Source organism: Amblyraja radiata, chromosome 5 (genome assembly GCF_010909765.2).
Source record: "Amblyraja radiata isolate CabotCenter1 chromosome 5, sAmbRad1.1.pri, whole genome shotgun sequence".
In the NCBI taxonomy this organism is placed as follows: Eukaryota; Metazoa; Chordata; class Chondrichthyes; order Rajiformes; family Rajidae; genus Amblyraja; species Amblyraja radiata.
Genome location: NC_045960.1, coordinates 111,556,015 through 111,581,216, shown reverse-complemented (window position 1 = coordinate 111,581,216; position 25,202 = coordinate 111,556,015). Strand labels below are relative to the sequence as shown.

Here is a 25,202-nt window from a genome sequence, read left to right as displayed (position 1 = left end):
CTTCGGCGAAAATTTTTAAAAATAGGGCTCTGGTGAGACCACATCTGGAGTATTGTGTACAGTTTTGGTCTAATTTGAGGAAGGACATCCTTGTGATTGAGGCAGTGCAGCGTAGGTTCACAAGATTGATCCCTGGGATGGCGGGACTGTCATATGAGGAAAGATTGAAAAGACTAGGCTTGTATTCACTGGAGTTTAGAAGGATGAGGTGTGATCTTATAGAAACATATAAAATTATAAAAGGACTGGCCAAGCTAGATGCAGGAAAAATGTTCCCAATGTTGGGCAAGTCCAGAACCAGGGGCCACAGTCTTAGAATAAAGGGGAGGTCATTTAAGACTGAGATGAGAGAAAACGTTTTCACCCAGAGAGTTGTGAATTTATGGAATTCCCTGCCACAGAGGGCAGTGGAGGACAAATCACTGGATGGATTTAAGAGAGAGTTAGATAGAGCTCTAGGGGCTAGTGGAGTCAAGGGGAGAAGGCAGGCACAGGTTATTGATAGGGGACGATCAGCCATGATCACATTGAATGACGGTGCTGGCTCGAAGGGCCGAATGGCCTCCTCCTGCACCTATTTTCTATGTTTCTATGTTTCTAAAACTCGTTATCACTCTCCCCGGGTAAGATAACCCCTTATGTTCAGAAGCTCATAGTTTAGAAGACATAGGAGCAAAATTAGGCCATTCAGCCCATCGAGTCTACCCCACTATTCAATCATGGTGGACCTGTCTTTCCCTCGCAACCCCATTCTCCTGCCTTCTCCCCATAACCCTTGACATCCTTAATAATCAACAATCTGTTCATCTCCATCTTAAATATACCCAATGAGTTGGCTTCCACAAGCGTCTGTGGCAATGAATTCCACAGATTCACCACTCCCTGACGAAATTAATAAAAGGTACATCCTTTTATTCTGAGGCTGTGCCCTCTTGTGTTAGACTCTCCCACTAGTGGAACCATCCTCACCACATCCCCTCTATCCAGGCCTTTCATTATTCAGTAAGTTTAAATGAGGTGTCCTCTCATCCTTCTAAACTCCAGTGAGCACAGGCCCAGTGCCGTCAAACGCTCATCATAGGATAACCCAATCATCCCTGGGATCATTTTCGTAAACCTCCTCTGGTCCCTCCCGAACGGCAGCACATCCTTCTCAGATATGGGGCCCAAAACCAACAGTACTCCAAATGGGGGGGGGGGGGGGGGGAGGTTGGAGTCCTGGAAATTGAGCCATATTACGATGTTCTGTTGTACAAGACACATCGTTTGTGCACGAGTCAAGAAACACAGGATGAAAAAAGATTATTGTTCAGTTAATTTTGATCACTCCCATCCCACACAGATTCCATGAGAGAAAAATGTAATCCATATCTCAAAGTTTTGGTAATAGATGAATTCTATAAGGACACATTTCTGTAAGGACAAAGAATAAACCCTAATACGTCATAGGAGCAGATTTAGGCTATTCGGCCCATCAAATCTACTCAGCCATTCAATCATGGCTGATCTATCTTTCCCTCACAACCCCATTCTCCTGCCTTCTCCACATAACCTCTGACTCCGGTACTAATCAAGAATTTATATATCTCTGCCTTAAAAATATCCTTTGACTGGACCTTCACAGCCCTCTGTGGCAAATAATTCCACAGATTCTCCACCCTCTGACTAAATAAATTCCTCCTTATCTCTTTTCTAAAGGCAAGTCCTTTTATTCTGAGGCTGTGGCCTCTGGTCGTAGACTCTCCCACTAGTGGAAACATCCTCTCCACATTCACTCCATCCAGGTTTTTCACTATTCGGTAAGTTTCAATGAGGTCCCTCCTCATCCTTCTAAACCCCAGCGAGTACAGGCCCAGTGCCTTCAAACGCTCATCATATGTTAACCCACTCATGCCCGGGTCATTCGCGTAAACCTCTTCGGAACCCTCTCCAACACCAACACAACCTTCCACAGATATGGGGCCCAAAACTGCTCATTATACTCCAAATAATTCCTTCTGCAGTTGTACAGAGCCCTCGTGAGACCACACCTGGAGTATTGTGTACAGTTTTGGTCCCCTAATTTGAGGAAGGACATTCTTGCTATTGAGGGAGTGCAGCGTAGGTTTACAAGGTTAATTCCCGGGATGGTGGGACTGTCGTACACTGAGAGAATGGAGCAGCTGGGCTTGTACACTCTGGAGTTTAGAAGGATGAGAGGGCATCTAATTGAAACATATAAGATTGTTAAGGGTTTGGACACACTAGAGGCAGGAAACATGTTCTCGATGTTGGGGAGTCCAGAACCAGGGGCCACAGTTTAAGAATAAGGAGTAAGCTAACACTTTTTCTCACAGAGAGTGGTGAGTCTGTGGAATTCTCTGCCTCAGAGGGCAGTGGAGGCGGGTTCTCTGGATGCTTTCAAGAGAGAGCTAGATAGGGCTCTTAAAGATAGCGGAATCAGGGGATATGGGGAGAAGGCAGGAACGGGGTACTGTTTGGGGATGATCAGCCATGATCACATAGAATGGCGGTGCTGGCTTGAAGGGTCGAATGGCCTCCTCCTGCACCTATTGTCCATTGTCTGTAAATGTGTGCACAAAATACAGGGGTAACTTAGCTGGAAAGTTGTTGTTGAGTTAATTACTTTATCACTCCCACACAGATTCCACGAGAGAAAATTTAAATCCATATCTCAAATTTTTGGTGATAAGTAAATTCTGTAAGGACAAGTTCCCAGAACTGAAATGGCCGTAAAGTGGCTGAACTTTGGGAAACGCATGGAAACAGATTTACACCGCACAACTTGGCTTTGTTAACCCGTCAACAGCTAATTACCACAGCAACCCTGCCTTCACCAGATCATAAATATCCCCATTGCTTCATCAACATCTCCCCACACTCTCTCAAATTTAAATCAAAATGATCTGCCTTTGACATAATACGTTAAGTTTACAGCTCTTTCCACAGGGCGGTCATGGTGGCGCAGCGGTAGAGTTGCTGCCTTACAGCGAATGCAGCGCCGGAGACCCGGGTTCCATCCTGACGTACGGAGTTTGTACCTTCTCCCCGTGATCTGCGTGGGTTTTCTCCGAGATCTTCAGTTTCCTCCCACACTCCAAAGACGTACAGGTTTGTAGGTTAATTGGCCTGGTAAATGTTTTTAAAAAATTGTCCCCAGTGGGTGTAGGATAGTGTTAATGTGCTGGGATCGCTGGTCGGCATGGACCCGGTGGGCCGAAGGGCCTGTTTCCACGCTATATCTCTAAACTAAACTAAACTAAATTATCTGACCTACTGCTTTTGCTCCTGTCTTTCTGCCGACTGGTTAGCACGCAACAAAGGCTTTTCACTGTACCTCAGTACACGTGACAATAAACTAAACTCAACTGAACTGAACCTACTGAGTATTTCCAGTATATTTTGTTTCGGTGACATACAAAATATTTAGAGATGTAAACTGTGACGGTGTGGTAGCGTGCACTTCTGATCACATTGAATGACGGTGCTGGCTCGAAGGGCCGAATGGCCTAATCCTGCACGTATTGTCTATTGATCACCCCATTACAGGAAGCATGTTGACACTTTGGAGTGCAGAGGAGGTTTACTAAAATCATGTCAGAATTATGGGCCTGTCCCACTTACGCCATTTTGTCGGCGACTGCCGGCACCCGTCATAGTCGCAGCAGGTCTCTGAAAATGTTCAACATGTTGAAAATCCAGCGGCGACCAGAACAAGGTACGACTCTTTGGGCGACTACTCACGACCATACAGGCTTCACCAGGGTGTCACCAGGGTGTCACCTGTATGGTCGTGAGTATTCTCTCAGTCACCCAAAGAGTCGTAGCGTCTTTCTGGTCGCCGCTGAATTTTCAACATGTTGATTATTTTCGGCGACCTATGACGGGTGCCAGCAGTCACCGAAAAAGTCGAGTAAGTGGGACAGGCCCGTTCGGGGGTATTACAGAGAGAGAATGGACAGACTTAGATTGTTTTCCCTGTAAAGCCAGAGGTTAAAGGGCAACCTAGTCATAGAATCATAGAGTCAAACAGTACAGAAATAGGCCCTGTGACGATCAAGATGCCCCATTTACACTAGTCGCATCTGCCCATATTTGGCCCATATATCTCTAAATCTTTCCTATGTATGTACCCGCCTAAATGTCTTTTAAATGTTATATCGGCCTCATATATTGATAAATTGATATGTCGGCCTCAACTATCTGCTCTCCACATACCCACCACCATCCGTATGAAAAGACTACCCCTCAGGATCCTATTCAATCTTTCCCATTTCACCTTAAACCTATGCCTCTGGTTCTTGATTCCTCTACTCTGGGTAAAAGACTCTGTGCATGAAACCTATCCATTCCCCTCGTGATTTTATACACCTCTATAAGATCACCCCTCATTCTCAGCGCTGTGAGGAATAAGGTCCTAGCCAGCCCAACCTCTCCCTGTAGCTCAGGGCCTCAAATCTTGGCAACATTCTCGTAACTCTTCTCTGGTAGACAAAAATGCTGGAGAAACTCAGCGGGTGAGGCAGCATCTCTGGAGCAAAAGAAATAGGCGACGTTTCGGGTCGAGACCCTTCTTCAGACTGATGTGGGGGTGGGGGTGGGAAGAAGAAAGGAAGAGGCAGAGACTGTGGGCTGTGGGGGAGCTGGGAAAGGGAGGGGAAAGAAGGAGAAAGCAGGGACTACCTGAAATTGGAGACGCCAATGTTCATCTTCTCTGTACTCTTTCCAGCTTAACAACATCCTCCCGAGAGCAGAGTGACCAAAACTGAAGACAAACAGTGTTCACAGACACAATGACTTAATCTGAGGAAATACATTCTTGCCATAGAGGGAGTACAGAGAAGGTTCACCAGACTGATTCCTGGGATGTCAGGACTTTCATATGAAGAAAGACTGGATAGACTCAGCTTGTACTCGCTAGAATTTAGAAGATTGAGGGGGGATCTTATAGAAACTTACAAAATTCTTAAGGGGTTGGACAGGCTAGATGCAGGAAGATTGTTCCTGATGTGGGGGAAGTCCAGAACAAGGGGTCACAGTTTAAGGATAAGGGGGAAGGAAGTCTTTTAGGACCGAGATGAGAAAAACATTTTTCACACAGAGTGGTGAATCTGTGGAATTCTCTGCCACAGAAGGTAGTTGAGGCCAGTTCATTGGCTATATTTAAGAGGGAGTTAGATGTGGCCCTTGTGGCTAAAGGGATCAGGGGGTATGGAGAGAAGGCAGGTACAGGATACTGAGTTGGATGATCAGCCATGATCATATTGAATAGCGGTGCAGGCTCGAAGGGCCGAATGGCCTACTCCTGCACCTATTTTCTATGTTTCTATGTTTCTAATATGTCTGAAGGAGGGTCTCGACCCGAAACCTCACCTGTTCCTTATCTCCAGAGATGCTGCCTGTCCCGCTGAGTTACTCCAGCATTTTGTGTCTATCTTCGGTCTAAACTAGCATCTGCAGTTCCTTCCTACACAATCCTCTAACAGACTCACCAACATCCTGAACAATGTCAACATAACATCCCAACTTCTATACTCAATACTTTGACTGATGAAGTCCAACTTACCCTCTTGCCAAAAACCCTATCTACCTGTGCAGCCATTTTCAGGGAACGATGTATCTGCATACCATCTTTTTTCCCTCCTTTTACCGACTATTGTCTTCATCTAATTTCTTCTCACAATTTTTAGTACTGACAATGCATGCTTTTAATCTGGGTAGAATTCACTGGTTTGTGGAAAATGCATATTCTACTGCTTAATTTTTCTAGTTACGTCTCGTGAAACTAAAAGGTCACCTTTTGTATCGCATATACAAACAAATAAACATCACTGATGGAAAAAATGTAAAGTTCTCAGTATACACAAACTTTGTGTACAGCAAGCATCAGACAGACAGGTGCAGAATCACCATGTGGATCTGAATATACCTGCCTTCACTGACATTGCTGTGGTGGTACAGCATAGGTGGTGCTGGGATGTACCTCAACCTAGGCTATATTTTGTACTTTAGAGAACTTTAGGGGGGAGGAAAAATATGAAGTTGGTATATCCCCTTTGCGCGGTTTTTATAATAGAGGTTTTTTTCCTCTTTCCTTCTTTCTTTTCTAGGGTCTATTTCTTAATTCTTTTCTCTAACTAATGTTTTTTTTTTTCATTTTTAATTGATCACTCTTTTACACAAACACAACTTTCTCTCTCTCACTTTCTCTACTTTCTTTATTTCTATCTTTCCTTAAAGCTTAAAAAATGAAGGGGTACCATAGATGTAATAAGATATATCTGGCTTGTACTACTGTAATTTACCGTACTTTTAATAAATAAAAATATATATTTTTAAAAAGAGATAAAATGTGGTAACAGGCCCTTCGACCAGCGATCACCCCGTATGCTAGCACTATTTCACACTACTAGGGGCAAGCCAGTTAACCTACAAACCTGTACGTCTTTGGAGTGTGGGAGGAAACCAGAGCACCCGGAGAAAACCCACGTGGTGACAGGGAGAACGTACAAGACAGCAGCCGTAGTCAGGATTGAATCCAAGTCTCTGGCGCTGTAAGGCAGCAACTCAACCACTGTGCCACCGTGCTGCCCTGTCCACTATTTGAACCAGTCTTGTGACTCAATATGTTGAGAGTGTGTAGGAGGAAACTGTAGATGCTGGCTTAACCAAAGATAGACACAAAAAGCTGGAGTAACTCAGCAGGGGTCAGGCAGCATCTCTGGAGGAATGGATCAAGAATGGATCAAGAACTTCAAATTCCTGGGCGTGCACATCTCTGAAGATCTTTCCTGGTCCGAGAACACTAACGCAATTATCAAAAAAGCTCATCAGCGCCTCTACTTCCTGAGAAGATTACGGAGAGTCGGATTGTCAAGGAAGACTCTCTCTAACTTCTATAGGTGCACAGTCGAGAGCATACTGACCGGTTGCATCGTGGCTTGGTTCGGCAATTTGAGCGCCCTGGAGAGGAAAAGACTACAAAAAGTAGTAAACACTGCCCAGTCCATCATCGGCTCTGACCTTCCTTCCATCGAGGGGATTTATCGTAGTCTCTGCCTCAAAAAGGCTGGCAGTATCATCAAAGACCCACACCATCCTGGCCACACACTCATCTTCCTGCTACCTTCAGGTAGAAGGTACAGGAGCCTGAAGACTGCAACAACCAGGTTCAGGAATAGCTACTTCCCCACAGCCATCAGGCTATTAAACCTGGCTCGGACAAAACTCTGATTATTAATAACCACTTTCTGTTATTTGCACTTTACCAGTTTATTTATTCATGTGTGTATATATTTATATCATGGTATATGGACACATTTATCTGTTTTGTAGTAAATGCCTACTATTTTCTGTGTGCTTAAGCAAAGCAAGAATTTCATTGTCCTATACAGGGACACATGACAATAAACTCACTTGAACTTGAACTTGAATAGACCCTTCTTCAAAAAAAAGCCAAATCAGAACCTCTTATGAGAAACCTTACTGTGCAGTTTAGTTTTTAGTTTAGAGATACAGCGCGGAAACAGGCCCTTCGGCCCACCGGGTCCGCACCAACCAGCGATCCCCACACATTAACACCATCCTGCACTCACTAGGGACAATTTTAACATTTACAAAGCCAATTAACCTACAAACCTGGACGTCTTTGGAGTGTGGGAGGAAACCGAAGAACTCGGAGAAAACCCACGCATGTCACGGGGAGAACGTACAAACTCCATACAGTCAGAACCCGTAGTCGGGATCGAACCCGGGCCTCCGGCGCTGCATTCGCTGTAAAGCAGCAACTCTACCGCTGCGCCACCGTGACCGTTCCCAATGGGATATGGGATATTTTGCCTTCTTCAGCCAGGGCATGGAATATAAGAGCGGAAAGGCTACGGTACCTCATCATGATACGATGGTTGGATAATAGTCAGAGCACCGTGTACAGTACTGATCACCATTTCATTTCTTAAACTGTATCCACAACAAGATACCTCTAGCACCGGATTGAGGAACAGCTTCTTCCCCGCTGCTATCAGGCTACGGAACGGCTGGCGTGTGGTCCCAATCTTCCAACCCGCCTCAGAGCGTACTTTCCGCGTAACGCTAAAATGCTGCAGTACTATATTCTCAACTCCAGTATTGTTTTATCTTTGCACTACTTGCTGTAAAAAAAAACTCCCCTTCCCCCAAAACCCCACGTCCCAAATAAATACTTCCCTTCTCCCAACCTCCGTCCCCTCAAAGCCCCGTCTCAAAACACCTGCCACTCCACCAAAGCCCGACCTGCAGCAGTGTACGCGGTCTGCTGCCCTCTGCCTTGGGTGCAATCTACTATCTCCCACATAGGAGCAGTATTAGCCCATCACGTCTACTCCGCCATTCAATCATGGCTGATCTCTTTCCGTCTCAACCCCGTTCCACCTTCTCCCCGTAACCCCCGACACCTGTACTAATCAAGAATGTTGCACCTCAGCATGAGGGTGCTGATGTAAAGTGAGTTTTTTGCTAAATTGTATGCGAAAAAAGGGATGTCACTCGAGCCACGTACTTGTGACAATAAAATACCATTGAGACATTGTACTAATGTGGATAGAGACAAAGTGGTGGAGTCACTCAGAGGGTCAGGCAGTATCTCTGGGGAAAAAATGATGGGTGATGTTTCAGGTCAGAACTCTTCTTCTTCAAAGACATATTGTGGGGGGGGGGGACACACGGAGTCACAGTGACACGGTGGTAGAGTTGTTGCCTTACAGCGCCGGAGACCTGGGTTAAATCCAGACGGAGTTTGTACGTTCTCCCCGTGACCGCGTGGGTTTTCTCTGAGATCTTCGTTTTCCTTCCACACTCCAAAGACGTGCAGGTTTGCAGGTTAATAGGCTTCGTAAATGTGAAAATTGTCCCCAGTGTGTGTGGGAGAGTGTCAATATGCGGGGAACGCTGCTCGGCACGGACCCAATGGGCCGAAGGGCCTGTTTCCGCGCTGTATCTCTGAACTACACTAAACTTGTGTAATATGGCCTGAGGCACAGTATGATTTGGCTGGATAGCACACAAAGCTTGCCACTGCATCCCGTTACATGGGCAATGATAAACCAATACCATATATATTCCCTCTCCTCCTCTTTCAACATTTTGATGGGATCACTCCCATCGTCTCTAGTCAGAGACCCTGCCTATCATTCTCCAGACAACCGTAGAGGGTGCAACACCTGTCCTTTCACCTCCTCCCTTCCCACCAAGTCATCTTTCCAGCTGTCCACTTGCACTTCTTTCCAATCGTGTGTAGGGCATTCAGGAGAAACAAAACACGTATCACTTCCAGACAACCAATGCTCAATCTGCAGGAATGATCTACCCGCTCTTCTCCCCCCTCCCATCAGGCAAAAGGTACAGAAGTGTGAAAACGCACACCTCCAGATTCAGGGACAGTTTCTTCCCAGCTGTTATCAGGCAACTGAATCATCCTACCACAACCAGAGAGCGGTGCTGATCTTCCATCTGCCTCATTGGCGACCCTCGGACTATCAGGAGAATGGGGTTAGGAGGGAGATAGATCAGCCACGATTGAATGGCGGAGTAGACGACGGGCCGAATGGCCTCATTCTACTCCTATTCCTGATGACCATATGACTGCTGGCTTTACCTTGCACTAAATGTTACTCACTTACCATGTATCTCTATACACTGTGGACAGCTTGATTGTAATCATGTATTGCCTTTCTGTTGACTGGTTAGCACGCAACAAAAGCCTTTCACTGTACCTCGGTACACGTGACAATAAACTAACTATCCCGATATTCAGGCTGTCCGGCACCTTAATCACTACTATCCAATACCCATTCATCCTTCCTGCACAACATGGCCCAACATAAATTAGAGGAACAACACCGCCTGGGCACATTATAGCGTGCATTATCCAACTCTCCAACTTTAGATAAATAGCCTTTCTGTCTGTATGATAACTAGCCATTTTTGTTTGCCATCCTCTTTCCTTTTATTTATACATTGGGCTCTGTTTTTCTCACAGAGAGTGGTGAGTCTGTGGAATTCTTTGCCTCAGAGGGCGGTGGAGGCCGGTTCTCTGGATGCTTTCAAGAGAGAGCTGGATAGGGCTCTTAAAAATAGTGGAGTCAGGGGATATGGGGAGAAGGCAGGAACGGGGTACTGATTGGGGATGATCAGCCATGATCATATTGAATGGCGGTGCTGGCTCGAAGGGCCGAATGGCCTAATCTTGCACCTATTGTCAATTGTCCCACAAGGCCAGACTGTAAAACATTATACAGACTATATAACATTGGAACGATATTGCAAAGACAGCATGATATTAAACGCCCCTTAATGCTCTTATCATTTTATCCTGTCGGAAATATTTCCTTTGTTCCACCCTTCTTCTCTGCAACCTCGACTAAATAATTTTGCTTTCTTAGTTTTGATAAAGGGAGATTGGAGCTGAAACATTTTCTCTTTCTGCTGACGCAAAATGACGTGTTGAGTTTGACCAACATTTTCAGCTTTCGTTACTGAATATGTTAGGTTTGTTTTCTTGGGGTGGAGGGTACTGATAAGCTAACTTATGAAAGGCACAGATAGAGTCAAGTCAAGTCAAGTCACTTTTATTTCTATAGCACATTTAAAAAACAACTCTCGTTGGCCAAAGTGCTTTACATTGGTGGAGGTACTAACGTTATACAACATTGGTTCATAGATTAAGTACATACATAAATACACACATATAGCCCTCCCTCACAGGACGTCAAGAAAGGCTTGAGAGTAAAGATGAGTTTTAAGTCTCGACTTAAAGGAGTCGATGGAGGGGGCAGTTCTGATGGGAAGAGGGATGCTGTTCCACAGTCTAGGAGCTGCAACCGCAAAGGCACGGTCGCCCCTGAGCTTATGCCTAGACCGCGGGATGGTCAGTAACCCCAAGTCGGCTAATCTGAGGGACCTAGAGGTGGTGTGGTGGGTAAGCAGACTTTTGATGTAGGTGGGGGCAAGCCCATCAAGGGCTTTGTAAACATAAAGAAGGATCTTGAAATTTATTCGGAACCGCACAGGGAGCCAGTGGAGAGAGGCCAGGATCGGGGTGATGCCAGTGTAAAGGGAGTTGCAGTAATCGAGGCGGGAGGAGATGAATGTGTGGATGATCTTTTCCAGGTCGTCAAACTGGAGGAATTGTTTTATTTTAGCTATCGTCCGAAGCTGGAAGAAGCTAGCTTTTACCACGGCATTGACTTGTTTGTCAAATTTCAACGCTGAGTCAAATATCACTCCAAGGTTTTTGACGTGAGGTTGGAGAAGTGGGGTAAGGCCTCCAAGGCTGCCTGCTATCATTTTGATTGAGTCCGAGGGGCCGAGAAGGATGACCTCAGACTTACTCTTGTTTAATTGGAGGAATGTTGTGGGCCATCCGACACTCTTATATCCTCGAGGCAGTGGATAAGGTTAAGTAGATTTGATCGGTTTTTGGGCTTCAGGGGGAGATAGAGTTGTGTATCGTCCGCATAGCAATGGAAGGAAATGCCGTACCTTTGAATGACTTGGCCTAAGGGGAGCATATAGAGGGAGAAGAGAATGGGGCCAAGGATGGAACCTTGTGGAACCCCACAGCAGAAACTAGCTGGGGAGGAGAAAGAGTTGCCTATGTTAGTAGAGAAACTCCTACTTTTGAGGTAGTAGATGAACCAGCTCAGGGCAATGCCATCAATACCAACCCCGTACTGGAGACGGTCAATTAGGAAACCATTTTTCATTGCAGATGCAAGTAAAACTAAAGAGTATAGGTTGAGGGTATGGGGCAAGTGGTTTCGAGAGGAACCTATTCACTCAGATGGTAGTTGGAATTTGGATTGCACTATCTGAATGGGCGATGATGACAGGGCCTCTCAAAGAATTAAAAAATACCGAGATGAGCACATGAATTATTAATGCAGAGACTGATACAGACCTCTGCTGACAGCAGAGTGACACAGCGGTAGAGTTGCTGCCTTACAGTGCCACAGACCCTGGTTCCATCCTGACCATGGGTGCGGAGTTTGTACGTTCTCTCCGGATGCTCCGGTTTCTTCCCACACTCCAAAGACGTAAAGGTTTGTAGGTTAATTGGCTTGGGTAAAAAATTATAAATTGTCCCGAGTGTGCGTGTGAGATAGCGTTAGCGTGCGAGGATCGTTGGTCAGCGAAGACTCAGTGTGAGGCGAAGCGTCTGTTTCCGTGCTGTATCTCTAAACTAAACTAAACCTACTCCTGGTAAATGGAATTAATAATCGTATGTATTTGATGGTGACAGTGGGCCAAAGGCCTGTCTCGATGATGTATGACTATGTTTCTGTGAGTAAAATCAATAGACAATAGACAATAGGTGCAGGAGTAGGCCATTCGGCCCTTCGAGCCAGCACCGCCATTCAGTGTGATCATGGCTGATCATCCCCAATCAGTACCCCGTTCCTGCCTTCTCCCCTGACTCCGCTATTTTTAAGAGCCCTATCTAGCTCTCTCTTGAAAGCATCCAGAGAACCTGCCTCCACCGCCCTCTGAGGCAAAGAATTCCACAGACTCACCACTCTCTGTGAGAAAAAGTGTATGCTCGTCTCCGTTCTATATGGCTTACTCCATATTCTTAAACTGCCCCAGGTCCCAGGTTCTGCACTCCCCCAACATCTGGGAACATGTTTCCTGCCTCTAGCGTGTCCAAACCTTTAACAATCTTATATGTTTCAATGAGATATAACCATATAACCATATAACAATTACAGCACGGAAACAGGCCATCTCGACCCTTTTAGTCCGTGCCGAACACGTATTCTCCCCTAGTCCCATATACCTGCGCTCAGACCATAACCCTCCATTCCTTTCCCGTCCATATAACTATCCAATTTATTTTTAAATGATAAAAACGAACCTGCCTCCACCACCATCACTGGAAGCTCATTCCACACAGCCACCACTCTCTGAGTAAAGAAGTTCCCCCTCATGTTACCCCTAAACTTCTGTCCCTTAATTCTCAAGTCATGTCCCCTTGTTTGAATCTTCCCTACTCTCAGTGGGAAAAGCTTATCCACGTCAACTCTGTCTATCCCTCTCATCATTTTAAAGACCTCTATCAAGTCCCCCCTTAACCTTCTGCGCTCCAAAGAATAAAGCCCTAACTTGTTCAACCTTTCTCTGTAACTTAGTTGCTGAAACCCAGGCAACATTCTAGTAAATCTCCTCTGTACTCTCTCTATTTTGTTGACATCCTTCCTATAATTAGGCGACCAAAATTGTACACCATACTCCAGAATTGGCCTCACCAATGCCTTGTACAATTTTAACATTACATCCCAACTTCTGTACTCAATGCTCTGATTTATAAAGGCCAGCACACCAAAAGCTTTCTTTACCACCCTATCTACATGAGATTCCACTTTCAGGGAACTGTGCACAGTTATTCCCAGATCCCTCTGTTCACCTGCATTCTTCAATTCCCTCTCATCCTTCTAAACTCCAGAGTGTACAAGCCCAGCTGCTCCATTCTCTCAGCATATGACAGTCCCGCCATCCCGAGAATTAATCTTGTAAACCTACGCTGCACTCCCTCAATAGCAAGAATGTCCTCCCTCAAATTAGGGGACGAAAACTGCACACAATACTCCAGGTGTGGTCTCACTAGGGTTCTGTACAACTGCAGAAGGACCTCTTTGCTCCTATATTCGATTCCTCTTGTTATAAAGGCCAACATGCCATTCTCTTTCTTCTGCTGTACCTGCATGCAAGTCGTCAAGTCCAAATTAGACCGGTTCTTTTGAAGTAAATCAAAAACTACCTTCTCATCATTCCCACGTCGATATACCTACTCTATGAAAGCAGATGAACGTCAAGGTGGCTCAACAGAGGATTTCTCAAGATATTGAAAGTTCCATATGTTACCATGCAAATCCCATGCGTTTAGTGCATACGTCAGTTTAAGAAGGAACTGCAGATGCTGGAAAAATCGAAGGTAGGCAAAAATGCTGGAGAAACTCAGCGGGTGAGGCAGCATCTATGGGGCGAAGGAATAGGTGACGTTTTGGGGCTCGATCCCGAAGGAATAGGTGAAATGTCACCTATTCCTTCGCTCCATAGATGCTGCCTCACCCACTGAGTTTCTCCAGCTTTTTTTCTACTAATAGTGCATACATCTAGTATTTTACTGATTAATATTTTAATTATACTTCCAGTTACCCTTTTAGATATAACAGTACACTCACATGAAAGGCTAACTAACACTATCCCTTAATATAAGTGCCACTGCATTTATGAATAACATTAACCATGCATCTAGGAAACTAGCCAGATCGAATGAATGGTCTGGCCGTATCATTGAACACTGAACTTAAATAGCATGTGATAAAAGTATAAATAGTCAACACTGAGCAACTGTCCAGCCCTGCTTGCAGCCGTAGCAGTGCTAGCAGTGACTAGTGGGGTGCCGCAAGGCTCAGTGCTGGGACCCCAGTCATTTACAACATATATTAACGATTTAGACGAGGGAATTAAAGGTAACATCTCCAAGTTTGCGGATGACACAAAGCAGGGTGGCAGTGTGAGCTGTGAGGAGGATGCTATGAGGCTGCAGGGTGACTTGGACAGGTTGGGGGAGTGGGCAGATGCATGGCAGATGCAGTACAATGTGGATAAATGTGAGGTTATCCACTTTGGTGGCAAGAACAGGAAGGCAGAGTATTATCTGAATGGTGTCAGATTAGGAGAAGGTGAAGTGCAACAAGACCTGGGTGTGCTTTTACACCAGTCACTGAAAGTAAGCATGCAGGTACAGCAGGCAGTGAAGAAAGCTAATGGCATGTTGGCCTTCTTTGCGAGAGGATTTGAGTTTAGGAGCAAAGAGGTCCTACTGCAGTTGTACAGAGCCCTGGTGAGACCACACCTGGAGTATTGTGTGCAATTTTGGTCTCCTAATTTGAGGAAGTACATTATTACTATTGAGGGAGTGCAGTGTAGGTTCACTAGGTTAATTCCCAGGATGGCAGGACTGACATATGATGAAAGAATGGGTCGACTGGGCTTGTATTCACTGGAATTTAGGATGAGAGGGTATCTTATAGAAACATATAAAATTCTTAAGGGATTGGACAGGCTAGATGCAGGAAAAATGTTCCCGATGTTGGGGGAGTTCAGAACCAGGGGTTACATTTTAAGAATAAGTAGTAGGCCATTTAGGACTGCGATGAGGAAAAACGTTTTCACCCAGAGGGTTGTGAATCTGTGGAATTCTCTGCCACAGAAGGCAGTGGAGGCCAATTCACTGGATGTTTTCAAGAGAGTTAGATATGGCTCTTAGGGCTAAAGGAATTAAGGGATATGGGGATAAACACCGTTTAATTTGTACTTTTGTGCCTTTCAGCACACGCATTTCCAGGTTAAGTAGATTCAGATTCAAACTAATATTGCAGTTCAAAGATAGATACAAAATGTCGGGGTGTCTCAGCGGGTCAGACAGCAACTCTGGAGGAGAAAAGGAGGGAGAAATGCCGCCTATTCCTTTTCTCCAGAGATGCTATCTGACCCGCTGAGTTACTTCAGGTTTTTGTGTCTATCTTTGATTTAAACCAGCATCTGCAGTTCCTTCCTGCACAATATTTTAATTCCTTCTGTCTCCATTATACCACTGCAGAATCTCCACAAAGATGTCTACTTTCAAGAAGTTCTCCTTCTCTCTCATTAATGGTTCTATGAGTCATTCACTGCTCCACTCCGTGATTCCTGTTGTTCTCCTGCTCTTCATAGAAACATAGAAAATGGCTGATCATCCCCTATCAATAACCCGTGCCTGCCTTCTCCCCATATCCCTTGATTCCACTAGCACCTAGAGCTCTATCTAATTCTCTCTTAAATCCATCCAGTGACTTGGCCTCCACTGCCCTCTGTGGCAGGGAATTCCATAAATTCACAACTCTCTGGGTGAAAAAGTTTTTTCTCACCTCAATCTTAAATGACCTCCCCTTTATTCTAAGACTGTGGCCCCTGGTTCTGGACTCGCCCAACATTGGAAACATTTTTCCTGCATCTAGCTTGTCCAGTCCTTTTATAATTTTACATGTTTCTATAAGATACCCCCTCATCCTTCTAAACTCCAGTGAATACAAGCCTAGTCTTTTCAATCTTTCCTCATATGACAGTCCCGCCATCCCAGGGATCAATCTCGTGAACCTACGCTGCACTGCCTCAATCGCAAGGATGTCCTTACTCAAATTAGGAGATCAAAACTGTACGCAATACTCCAGATGTGGTCTCACTAGAGCCCTATACAACTGCAGAAGAACCTCTTTACTCCTATACTGAAATCCTCTTGTTATGAAGGCCAACATTCCGAGTTGTGACGCAAACTCACTACCTTTCACTTGCCAAGCCCTGTCCCGCCCCACCTCTCTATTCCAGCTTTCTCCCCGAGTACAATCAGCCTCAAGAAGGGTCTCAACCCAAAACTCCATTCCATCCACAGGTACCGCCTTATCTTCTGAGCTTCTTCAGCACTTTGAGTGTCACTCAACACTGAGTAAGATTCAATACTCAAGGTCAAGCTGATTGCTGACTTAGCTGATTGAGTTTATTGAAGTAACCAAAAAGGTTAATGAGGGAAAAGCCGTAGAAGTCATCTATATAGACTTCAGCAAGGCACTTGACGCATGCTAAGCTGCTCTGGAAGGTTAGATCGCATGGGATCCAGGGAGACACAGCCAATAGAGAATTGGCTTCAGGTAAGAATGAGGAGGATGCTGGTGGAAGTCTTCCAGACTAGAAGCCTGTGATTAGTGGTGTGCTTCAGGGATCGGTGCTGGGCCCATTGCTGTCTGTGGTTTATATCAACGATTTGGATGAGAATGTACAAGGTATGATTAGTAAGCTTGCAGACGACACCAATGTCGGTAGTATCATAGATAGCGAAGATGGTTATTTAAAATTACAGCAGGATCTTGATCAGTTTGGCAAGTGGGCTGAGAAATGGTTGATGGAATTTAATGCAGATATGCACGAGGTGTTGTACATTGGGAAGTCAAACCAGGGCAGGACCTACACAGTGAACGGCAGGGCCCTGGGGAGTGGTGTAGAGCAGAGAGATCTCGGAGTGCAGGTACAGAGTGCTTAGAAATTGGCGTCACAGGTAGATAGGGTTAGAGGGACCCTATCCTTACCTCAGATAAAGGCAGGAAAGGTTTAGGGGAATGTAGGCCAAACACAGGCAGGTGGGACTAGTGTAGACGGAGTATCTTGTTTAGCATGGGAAAGTTGGGCCGAAGGGCCTGTATCCGCACTGTATGACTCTATTCCAATAGACAATAGACAATAGGTGCAGGAGTAGGCCATGCGGCCCTTCAAGCCAGCACCGCCATTCAATGTGATCATGGCTGATCATCCCCAATCAGTACCCCGTTCCTGCCTTCTCCCCATATGACTCCGCTATTTTTAAGAGCCCTATCAAGCTCTCTCTTGAAAGAGCAAATTATTCCAGCAAATAAATCCTTGTCTCTCCATAATCTATTAGGCCGTAAATATTTGCCAAAATTACCATGCCGAAATACGCCACATTTCTACTGTATCTTAAAAATCTCTAAATTTGCTTCACAAATATTTCTTTGAATCAGAAGCAGTAATCTTTCATTACAATAGAGCACGATGCATTGTTCATGCTTGCTGCCATTCATCGAAGTACTAGCCTTATGGATATAAACACATTCTCTACAATAAGTACAATTCTTAAATGCCACAAAATATGATAATGTATCCAACAAAACAGGGGAACGAAAGGCTAGCCAGCAAGGCTGCACTGTGTTTCACAGTTTACAAGAAAGATGCCAGCTAAATTTGGGAGTTCCCCCAATATTGCAGCAGAAAGACCTTCAGGGAGTGTGAAAATAGGGCTTCAGTCACACCCTACTCTGCAACAATAGACTTTGATACTTCAGCACACTGATCTACAACAAACACCAATTGTAACATGAGACGCCTCGTGAGTCACCATCATAAATAGCATTAACATGGAACCGAATCGCTTGAAGTCAAATTACAAACTATATAAATGACCAAACAACTAAAGAGGCTACTGCCAGAAACAAAAGTCCATGAACTTTTCTTGTAAGTTTTACATTTTTAAAGAAAAGTTTTGAACTTTTCTTCAGTCAGAGGGTGGTGAATCTGGGGAGTTCATTGCCACAGAAGGCTGTGGAGGTCAAGCCAATGGATATTTTTAAGGCAGAGATAGATCAATTCTTGATTAGTATGGGTGTCGGGGGTTATGGGGAGAAGGCAGGAGAATGGGGTTTGGAGGGAAAGATAGATCAGCCATGAATGTGTGTGAATGTGTGTGAGTGATTGGTGGTGGTCGGAGGGGCCGTAGGCGCAGATTGGCAGCCACGCTTCCGTCAGTCTGCCCCAGGGCAGCTGTGGCTACAGAAGTAGCTTACCACCACCGAGTGTGACTGAGGAGTGAATGAATAATGCAATGTAAAGCGCCTTGAGTATTAGAAAGGCGCTATATAAATCCCATCCATTATTATTATTATTATGATTGGGGAGGGGGAGTTGGGGATATGGGGAGAAGGCAGGAACGGGGTACTGATTGGGGATGATCAGCCATGATCACATTGAATGGCGGTGCTGGCTCGAAGGGCCAAATGGCCTACTCCTGCACCTATGGTCTATTGTCTATTTGAATGGCAGAGTAGACTTGATGGGCCGAATGGCCTAATTCTGACCTATAGAAAAAATATATGGGATTAACATTTCTTAATGAAAGTAATTAATATAAAAATCAAAAATATTAACAATATAGATAAGTCTCTTCATTCTGGATCATGGTATAATGTGAGGTGGTGGGGATGCCAACTATAGAGGCTATCTCCTTGGAAAGGAAAATCTATTTCAGCTGGAAGCTAGAATAAAATTCCATTACAAATGAGAGTGCAATCAACGTTTAAAATATTTTGAACATATGTCTTTTATATTTTCTAACAAGAAACGTATTTGTTTCAAATTATGGTTGTTAGGCCTTCTTCACTTTTCCACCTTCCTGACTTTATAAGTGTAACAGAAAAATGCAAAGTCTGAAGAAGTGTCTCGACCCGAAAAGTCACCTGTTCCTTTTCTCCAGAGATGCTGCCTGACCAGCTGAGTTACTCCAGCTTTTTGTGTCTATCTTCTTTGAAAAAAATAAAAAACCTGGTGATGCCAATCAGTGTACCATCATTTTACAGAAACTGAAAAACAGAATCAAAACTGTAATAGGTCAGCAAATAAAACAGCATGGAATAAAGGGAAGATTGTTGCTAAATTGGGATGGGATGTAGAGTGCAATCAAGTCCGGGTAATATTAAGGGAGGCCTGGACAGAGTGGATGTGGAAAGGATGTTTCCACTAGTAGCCCCAGAATTAAAGGACGTTCTTTTAGAAAGGAGATGAGGAGGAATTCCTTTAGTCAGAGGGTAATGAATCTGTGGAATTCGTTGCCACAGAAGGCTGTGGAGGCCATGAGTAGATATATTTAAGGCAGAGATAGATAGATTCTTGATTAATACGGGAGGTTATGGGGAGAAGGCAGGAGAATGGGGTTAGGAGAGATAGTTTAGCCATGATTGAATGGCGGAGTAGACTTGAATGACTGAATTGCCTAATTCAGCTTCTATCACTTATAATTTTATGACTTTTGGCTCAGCACCAACTCCCCCTCCCATTCCGTATCCGACCTTTGTGTCCTGGGCCTCCTCCATGGCCAGAGTAAGTCCCACCTCAAATTGGAGGAGCAGCACCTCATGTTTCACTTGGGCAGTTTACACCCCAGCGGTATGAACATTGCTTTCTCCCTCCTTCCCCGCTCTCCCACAGCCTACTGTCTCCGCATCTTCCTTTCTTCTTCCCGCCCCCCTCGCCCCCACATCAGTCTGAACAAGGGTCTCGACCCGAAACGTCACCGATTCCTTCGTTCCATGGATGCTGCCTTACCCACTGAGTTTCTCCAACATTTTTGTCTACCTATGGTCTTATGATAAGGTAACTTTTGTTTCTAATAGCCCTGTCCCACGGTACGAGTTCATTCCAAGAGCTCTCCCGAGTTAAAAAAAAATCAAACTCGTAGTAAGCACGGAGAATGAACGTAGTGGGTACGTCAGAGCTCGGAAACGTCTCTTAGCGGCTCGTAACGCTAACGGCAGGTACTCGAGAAGACTCGCTAATGGCAGGTAAGCACGGGAAGACTCGTGAAGATTTTTCAACATGTTGAAAAATGTCCACGAGAGCCCCGAGTACCGACGAGTGGCCATTACCGTAAATCTCCGAGTTCGAATCAGGGCAAACTCGGGAGAGCTCTTGGAATGAACTCGTACCATGGGACAGGGCTTTAACACTTCACAGATGCTAATTCTACTTTAATTCCATTTAAGTTTGCGTTTCAAAATGAACAGTTATAAAAATCATCCGCTTTCATAAAAATGGAATTGGTTGCCAGTCTTTGAGATGTGTAAATAATGAAGGCTCTATCTTGTTCAATGTTGGAGGAAAACAAAAGGCACAGTGGCACAGTTGGTAAAGCTGCTACTTCAATCCTAAACCTTGGGTGCTGTCTGTGTGAATAGGAGCAAAAATAGGCCATTCAGCCCATCAAATCTACTCCGCCATTCAATCATGGCGGATCTATCTTTCCCTCTTAACCCCATTTTCCTGCCTTCTCCCAATAACCCCTGACATCTGTACTAATCAAGAATCTGTCAATTTCCATCTTAAAAACATCCATTGACTTGGCCTCCACAGACATTTGTGGCAAAGAATTCCACATTTTCATCACCCTCAGTCTAAAAGAAATTCCTCCTAATCTCCATCCTAAACGAACGTCCTTTTATTCTGAGGCTGTGGCCTCTGGTCCTAGACTCACCCACTAGTGAAAGCATCCTCTCCACATCCACTCTATCCACGCCTTTCACTGTTCGATAATTTTCAATGAGGTCGCCCCCTCATCCTTCTAAACTACAGCGATTAGATTAGAAGCTTCATCTTATATCAACCAGAAATTTATCAGAGACCTGCTTCCCAATTAAGAATAAGGGGTAAGCCATTTAGAGCAGAGATGAGGAAACACTTTTTCTCACAGAGAGTTGTGAGTCTGTGGAATTCTCTGCCTCAGAGGGGGGTGGAGGCCGGTTCTCTGGATACTTTCAAGAGCAAGGTAGATAGGGCTCTTAAAGATAGCAGAGTCATGGGATATGGGGAGAAGGCAGGATTGGGGATGATCAGCCATGATCGCATTGAATGGCGGTGCTGGCTCGAAGGGCCAAATGGCCTACTCCTGCACCTATTGTCTATTGAACAAAATGACTTGGCTAACAAGTCAAAATCCCATTTTGCACTGAGTCTAAAGTATAATCAGAGAAGATCTAGTCTTTGGTCACCAGCACTAATCGGCTGAAGATATTACTGCTCAAGAGTTGTGCTCAACAATCAAGAATGTTTAATTATCAAATGTACCAACAACAGAACAATGCTCCAGCTTAACAGGGCCATTAATTCAATAACATACAAATAAATATACAACAGATAATAGTAGTATAAATTAATAATCAGTAATACTAGGTAGAACTAGAATAGTTCAGAATTGAAGTGGGGCCTCTCGAACTCTGGCAAGTTCAACTGTGGAGAGGTACAGACAATGGCCCACCCACTGACTTGTGGCGGAGAGGCACGCACTGTGGACGATCTCCGCAGAGGCACAGATGTGGCGGCACTGGCTGTGGCAAAGCGATGGCAGAACGCCGTCTGGCACACGAGCGAATGAACTGAAGTCCATAGTGCAACCACAGACACAGTCCATGGAAGATCACAGTTTCTGAGGTCGGTGTTGTGCAGTGTTCAAGACCCTGATGGTCGCTGGGAAGAAGCTGTTCTTAATAATAATAATAATAATAATAATAATAATATATTTTATTGTCATTACACATAGGTGCAATGAGATTTGGTATGCAGCTTCCATCCGATGTCATAACTTAAACACCTAATAAAATTTAGATACCCCGAGAAACATGATTTATAAAAAGAACAGTAAAACAGTAAAACAGTCTAAAGTGCAGATATGTCTGTGCCGGATCGATGTGCGACGTGACCATCCGAGGGAGACAGTCCATGGGGGTGGGGGGGAGGCACTCAGCAGGGCCGGTTCAGAGCAGCTATAGCTCTGGGGATGAAGCTGTTCCTGAGTCTGGAGGTGCGGGCGTAGAGGGCCTTGTAACGTCTGCCGGAAGGTAGGAGTTCGAACAGTCTATTGCAAGGAACCTGGAGGTCACGATTGTCAGGCTCCCTCCTGTATCTTCTTCCCAACGGTAGTACAAACAAGTCAGGGTGTGTGGGCCTTTGAAGATATATTGATTGCTTTTTTGAGGCAGCACATCCTGTAGATTCCTACGATGGTGGGGAGGTCAGTACCCGTGACGGACCGGGCAGTGTCCACCACTCTCTGCAGTCTCCTTCATTCCTGGTCTTCTGGACATTTGGTCACAAAGATTTAAATGAAACCTAAATGTACAGAAAATAAACAAAACCGCCGACCTGATCACCTCACATCTGATCAGCATTAGCAGTTAAAACAAAATTTCACCCTACAAGTTCCCTTCCCTTGACAAGACGGAACATGAAAGATTAATCCAACTCTATTCATAGTAAATAGCATCATGTAATTATTTGAATCAATTATAGTATTTTCCTTTTTGTATAAACAATGAAAAATAAGGACTCAACTTTATGTGAGCAAACTTTGAAGACAATAGCAGTAAAGTACCAGCTGTCACGTACAACTGCAAACATTACACAAAGGACATCATTAAATACAACTAACACAAAAAGCATTGAAAACCAGTCATATGCTCTGGTGTAGGCATTTTTTCAAATAGTCCAGGGGAAATTGATGCTTAAAACATGTTTAAGCTTAGCCTTTTGGCGAGAACCCTGTACATGCATTGAGGAGGAGGGAAGTTGCAAATACATTTAAACATTTGACAATAGACAATAGGTGCAGGAGTAGGCCATTCGGCCCTTTGAGCCAGCACCGCTATTCAATGAGACCATGGCTGATCATTCACAATCAGTACCCCGTTCCTGCCTTCTGCCCATATCCCCTGACTCCGCTATCTTTAAGAGCCCTGTCTAGCTCTCTCTTGAAAGTATCCAGAGAACCGGCCTCCACAGAATTCCACAGACTCACCACTCTCTGTTTCCTCGTCTCCGTTCTAAATGGCTTAATATTCTTAAACTGTGGCCCCTGGTTCTGGACTCCCCCAACATTGTGAACATGTTTCCTGCCTCTAGCGTGTCCAAACGCTTAATAATCTTAGATGCTTCAGTAAGATACCCTCTCATCCTTCTAAACTCCAGAGTGTATGTTTGAACAAATATGCTATTTTACATGTTTCTTCGGATTGTTTAAAAAGTCTTGTTCGTTCGTGGACACTTCAAAATGAGGACAATAAATATGCCTATGGGAATAACCGTTCTTGTACACGTACCGCAATCTCTCTGCACGCAGACATGGAAATGCCAGTTCCTTCGATTTGTTTCAGAGCGTACTCTTTCTCCTCATTCCTGCCAAAGGAAATGAAAAAAATCAAAATGGTCAAACAAAAGGGTCGACATGTTTTCTTATAGTCAGGACACAATAGTTACAAACAAGGTGAAATTGCAAAACTAGGTCTTATTTGGAATCTTATCAATTCAACATTTAGAGTATTGGGGTCAGTTTGGTTCAAGGAATCCCAGGCTCCGCGATGGAAAGTCCACACCATCGCGGAGTCTAGGATCCCTTGCCGGGGATCGCTGGAGAAGAGCTCCGACCGTCGACCTGCGGACTATAACATCATGAAGCCGCGGTCTCCGGTAGGAAGTGGCCGATTCGGGACCTCCAAGCCGTGGAGTGTTCGTCCATCCCGACGTCGGAGTTTTGAGCATCCCGACGAGAGGGCCTGTACATCGGTACATCCGTAGCAGCGACTGCGGAGGGTTCATGGCCCCGACCACGGGTGAACAAAGGAGGAGGATCTGACTGAATGACATTGCCTTCCACCACAGTGAAGAATGTTGTGGTGGATGTTCATGTTGTATTCTATTGTGTATTGTGCTCTTTTTGATTGTATGGCTGCATGGTAAATCAAATTGCACTGGACCTTAATTGGTGCATGTAGCAATAAATGTGAACTTGGACAAGTTCTGGGCACCATGTTAAAGGAAAGATGTTGTCAAGTTGGAAAGAATACAGAGAAGATTTACGAGGATGTTGCCAGGACTAGAGGGTGTGAGCTACAGGGAAAGGTTGAGCAGGCTGGGACTCTATTCCGTGGAGTGCAGGAGGATGAGAGGTGATCTTATAGAGGTGTACAAAATCATGAGAGGAATAGACCGGGTTGGTAGATACACAGAGTCTCTTGCCCAGAGTAGGGGGATCAAGAGGACATGAGTTTAAGTTGAAGGGGAAAAGATTTAATGGGAATCTGAAGGGTATATTTTGCACACAAAGAGTGGTGGGGGTGTGGAACAAGCTGCCAGAGGAGGTAGTTGAGGCTGGGACTAACCCAACATGTAAGAAAGAGTTAGACAGGTACATGGATAGGACAGGTTTAGAGGAATATGGGCCAAAAGCAGGCAGGTGGGACTAGTGTAGGCTGATGTGGGCAAGTTGGGCCAAAGGGCCTGTTTCCATGCTGTATCACTCTATGACTCTATGCAGAGAAAATAAAAAGCCAAAAACCTGAAATAATGCAGAAAATATCTTGACAATTTAAAGTGTGTTGGATTAGATATCAAACAAAGTCATTAATAAAAGAAGAAATTTGTTCACATTAATTGTGGCCATGGAAATTAAAGGATCCGAGTGAATAAAAATTATAAAGGGAATTGTAAGTAAGTAAGTAAGTTTATTGGCCAAGTATTCACATACAAGGAATTTGCCTTGGTGCTCCGCCCACAAGTTACAATACAGTGACATACAGTGACAGTTACGAACGACTCAGAAAACACTAAACATTAATAATAATAAAACATTAATGATAAAACAACATTGAACACTTATAAAGAAAATTATAGACACAGAAGAGATGTTTCAACATTGAGGGAAAATAAAATAGCAAATGCCCTAATCACTATCTTTCAATCATTCCAGGACTGGGACATCATACAGCAGGAATATATTTTATTTAATTGTGGCACCTCTG

The 25,202-nt window shown here is 44.6% G+C and overlaps 1 protein-coding gene across 3 annotated transcripts in view; it reads right to left on the bottom strand.

Annotated features, from left to right (window-relative positions):
- cdk19 (cyclin dependent kinase 19) overlaps nt 1-25,202 on the bottom strand; it is a 243,388-nt gene that overhangs the window by 178,054 nt on the left and 40,132 nt on the right. For all 3 annotated transcript variants that reach the window (XM_033022000.1, XM_033021999.1, XM_033021998.1), the window contains exon 2: nt 23,505-23,580. In XM_033022000.1, coding sequence (XP_032877891.1) covers nt 23,505-23,580 — 76 coding nt within the window. The remainder of the gene's footprint in view (nt 1-23,504; nt 23,581-25,202) is intronic.